Genomic DNA, 4,194 nt, shown 5'->3' on the forward strand with positions numbered 1-4,194 from the left:
CTATAAGTAAAAAAAATTGTAAAAATTAAAAAACACCATATAAACTTAAAGTCAGTAGTGAACAAACTTAAACCTAGTTATAAAATCGTTTAACAAACAATTTAAATATTCGAACAACATATAAAAGGGTTCAATAATTATAACATTAGGAAAGTTTAACAGTGGGTTTCTGGGTATTTAGGATTTCCAAACCTTTGCCTTTACTCGAGCCTTGTGCAGGTCGTGGTACAACATTTGTTCTTTCTACCTCAGCCTCTGATAAGACATCAAATGGGACAGAGAATGAACCAATTTGAACAAATGTATGAAGATTAATGGACAATCGTGAGATAGGTGAACAAAGATGAGATGTGAACAGATATGCACACACACTATTTGTAAATGTAGTTATAAAATCGTTAACAATCACCTTATATATACGAAGAAAAAAAAAGGTTCATTATTTTGTAACATTAGAAAAGTTTACCAGTGGGTTCCTGTGTTTTTAGGATTTCCAAAACTTTGCTTACTCGAGTCTTGTGGAGGTCTTGGTACAACATTTGATCTTGATACATCAGCCTCTGCATCGACAACAAATGGGGCAAAGAATGAACACACATGAACCAATGTGAACGTATATGGGCCAACGTGAGTATGGTGAACAATGTATGAATATTAATGATCATCACGAACAATGTATGAACATGAGTGTGGTGAACAATGTATGAACATGACATGAACATTTAATGAATCAATATCGAACAGGAATTGAACATCTAATGAATCAATTTCGAACATGTTCTGTACAATTCACTATGAACATGTTCTGTACAGTTCACTATGAACATGAATCAATTTCGAACATGGTCATATGAACATGAATGCACATAATCTAAGTGCATTCATATTAACATGTATGGATCATGTGTGCAATATATATGAACATGTATGGATCATGTGTGCAATATGTGAACATGAATGCACATACTCCAAGTGCATTATATGAACATGAATGCACATACGCTAATTGCAGTATATGAACATGAAAATTTGTTCAAATGAAGCAAGCACATATATTAATCACAAAACATAGCATATTTATATAATCATGAAAACCGTTTAGACCGTTGAAACCAAATTAACTATGTATATTATTCCTTAATAATATTATATTGGTCATTCCAAAAATTTGGAACAGTGCATGTAATGTAGCTCACATGATATTAGACATTCCAAAATTTTGGAACAGTTCCTGTTATCTAGCTCACATGATATTAGACATTCCAAATATTTGAAACAATGCATGTTATCTATTTCACATGATATTAGAYTATGTACATTTTAACTTGTTATTCTGTTTATTAATCATAATCGGGTATGCATCTTCGSGCACTTGCCCCCAAATATAATCACATATCGACACTTACAGACTACATGTAAAATTTTTTRAAAACARCACCCTATAAACTTAAAATCAGTACTGAACAAACTTGAGCCTATTTAGCATTTCCAAACCTTTGCCTTTACTCGAGCCTTGTGCATTAGTTGGTAAARCATTTGTTCGTTCTAACTCAGCCTCTGCATCGACATCAACTGGGTTGTCGACGGTGTTCTTGAAGTTTGARAAGTATGTCTTGATCATTATTCTTTCACTTTTCTTCCTCAATGAATCGTAAAGATTTGATGTCATTGAAATATAATACTAATCAATCGACTATAAAACCCTAATTTTTTTCGACATACCTCTTCTTTGATGCTGATTAACGGGAAATCCTCCCAAATCGGCCATTTTTGTTGTGAAGATGATGAACCTAATTTTCAGCCCCGTTATGAGAAGTGATCATCGACGTTTTTTTGGTAGAAGATTTTTGTAACTGTTGAATTTGGTAATCCCGCGTCTATTGTTTGTAGTTTTATTCCCAAATTAGCCCCCTTCATCATTGTTCACTAGTCTTAACTTAAAATAAAATTCAAAAAATTAAATCTTTTAATTGATTAATTTACAGCCATTGATTACAATCTTGGATGGTCAAGATTAGATAACAAGGTTAACACAAAATGAAAGGTTAACAATTGATCTTGGCTCTCTCTCTCTCTCTCTCTCTCTCTCTATATATATATATATATATATTCAATAAATATATGAATTATTTATCAACATACAACATTGACCATATGAAAAAACTCTAATAAATAAATATCCAAATTATAGCAACCACATCAATTAGGGTAGGGCCAGGATGGTGAAGTATCACTGCTGCCAATTAAATTCAAATGTGATTTATTTATCTTTTTCACTTCTTAAATCATTTTTTTCACATTGATACCGAATGAAATTCAGTCATTAATTGGCATGGAGAATGAGAATCACCAAATGGGTACTTCTTCTTCTTCCTTTCATTCATCTGCTTCTTAATTTTAGTTTGAGTCAGTAACGGATCCCATTTGCCCCTTTCCATTCTACGCATTTCCCCACTTTCAATTGCTTCCATTAATCTATGTTACGTTTGAATTTAACTTCGTTTCATTTTGTGCTTTGGAAAAAAAAAGGTAAAAAGTCAACGAAATTTGATCTGGTTAAAACCCATATGGATTGATTTAGTAGTTGAGGTTGAATCCAATATCAATATGTAGCTCATTGGGGGGTGTGTGTGTGTGTGTGTGTGTTTTAAAGCAGTTATAGAGGATAGAGACCACAAATTCTTGACAAGAGCTGTTGAAGAAGCATACAAAGGAGTTGAATGTGGAGATGGATGGCCATTTGGTGCCCTCGTTGTTCACAAAGATGAAGTTGTTGTGAGTTGCCATAACATGGTTGTAGAACACACTGATCCAACTGCACATGCAGAAGTTACAGCAATACGAGAGGTTACACAGACTCTCTCTCTCTCTTTCTTCTTAATTATTCAGCTACAACTTTTTCTATGTCTTGTGGGTGTTGATCATAACCATCGTTGACATTTCTGTTTTATCTCAGGCATGTAAAAAGCTGAACCGAATCGATCTTTCCGACTGTGAAATGTATGCTTCTTGTGAGCCTTGTCCTATGTGCTTCGGTGCCATTCAACTTTCAAGGATTAAGGTTCGGTTCTAGCCCCATATTATGTGATTAACCAAATACTTATCCGGCAAGTGCTTACGGATAAAATTTAACACTACTATTTACTTACCGTGTAAGAATTTAGTTCACCAAAATGATATCGCATGTAACAATTATCTGGTAAGCGCTTACTATGGTAAGAATCGTCGCCCTCACTTACCGGGTAAAACTCTTGGTCATTGTCCTGCTCTTACCGGGTAAGATTCTTGGTCGTTACCATATTCATCCCGTGAGTTAATATGACTTGGTAAGCGCTTACCCGAGTAAGTATTTGATAAACGTCCCCTTAGACATGGATCCACGAATCACATGAAACCACATAAACAAACAAATCATTCTTTAGTGATGTGTCTTCACATGATTGGTGAGACAAAAATCTCATGTTCCCTTCTTGTCCACCAATTACATCAACAAGCAGAGGGCTCTATGCCCCAAAATCTCTCTCTCTCTCTCTCTCTCTCTCTCTCTCTAATGATGTGTCCTTTACGTGATTGGTGGATAAGAATCACATCCACCAATCATGTGAAAACAAGGGCTTCCATGCCCCAAATCTTTTGTTGCTAATGATGTGTTTTCACATGATTGGTGGGACGGGAAGGGGGGTCGGGTTTTCTTTAATTTGTTTAGTCTGTTTTACATGTTGCAGAGGCTCGTATATGGAGCTAAAGCGGAAGCAGCGATTGCAAGTGGAATTCCGATCGACGATTTTATCTCGGATGCATTGAGAGGTACTGGGTTTCATGAGAAGGCTAACTTGGAGATCAAACAAGCAAATGGTAATGGAGCCATGATTGCTGAACAAGTCTTTGAGAGAACTAAACCCATGTTTCCCAAGCGTTGATTCATCTCTCAATTTAATTTAACTGGAAGGTACTCGCGCAATGCAGCGAGATACATCTTAATTTTAATGTTTCGCTTTATATTTTGGGTCTATCAATGTTATAATACGATTTTATGTGGTTTTAAGAAAAATAAAATGTTTTTATTTTTTAATTAAATATAAACTTGATGATATTATTACATTTTGATAAAAATAAGCGATATTAGTATCAAATTAACTATTTAAAAGTTTTTTTTGTGTAATTTGTTTAATTCAAATTTTTATTATAATTTAA

The 4,194-nt window shown here is 34.3% G+C and overlaps 1 protein-coding gene across 3 annotated transcripts; it reads left to right on the top strand.

Moving 5' to 3' along the window:
• The first annotated feature begins 2,295 nt into the window (after positions 1-2,295).
• Positions 2,296-4,101, top strand: LOC112524330 (guanosine deaminase-like). 3 transcript variants are annotated; one of them, XM_025134128.1, is made up of 4 exons: positions 2,296-2,357; positions 2,657-2,847; positions 2,957-3,061; positions 3,726-4,101. In XM_025134128.1, the coding sequence occupies exons 1-4, from the start codon at positions 2,333-2,335 to the stop codon at positions 3,918-3,920; spliced, it is 516 nt and encodes a 171-aa protein (XP_024989896.1). In that variant the 5' UTR covers positions 2,296-2,332; the 3' UTR covers positions 3,921-4,101. The 3 variants fall into 3 exon arrangements, with proteins under 3 accessions (XP_024989896.1, XP_024989890.1, XP_024989882.1); XM_025134122.1 differs by having other exon boundaries at positions 2,308-2,357; positions 2,654-2,847; XM_025134114.1 differs by lacking the exon at positions 2,296-2,357 and adding an exon at positions 2,463-2,529 and having other exon boundaries at positions 2,654-2,847.
• Positions 4,102-4,194: the final 93 nt, after the last annotated feature.

This window comes from Cynara cardunculus (assembly GCF_001531365.2).
Source record: "Cynara cardunculus var. scolymus isolate 2C chromosome LG 1, CcrdV1, whole genome shotgun sequence".
Lineage (NCBI taxonomy): Eukaryota > Viridiplantae > Streptophyta > Magnoliopsida > Asterales > Asteraceae > Cynara > Cynara cardunculus.

What these genes read in the sequence shown, in the direction of transcription:
- LOC112524330 (XM_025134114.1), top strand. Translation starts at nt 2,478, where the DNA reads ATGTTACGTTTGAATTTAACTTCGTTTCATTTTGTGCTTTGGAAAAAA. An exon ending in AAGTTACAGCAATACGAGAG is followed by an intron (nt 2,848 to 2,956) that starts GTTACACAGACT and finishes GTTTTATCTCAG; the next exon opens with GCATGTAAAAAGCTGAACCG. An exon ending in TTCAACTTTCAAGGATTAAG is followed by an intron (nt 3,062 to 3,725) that starts GTTCGGTTCTAG and finishes TACATGTTGCAG; the next exon opens with AGGCTCGTATATGGAGCTAA.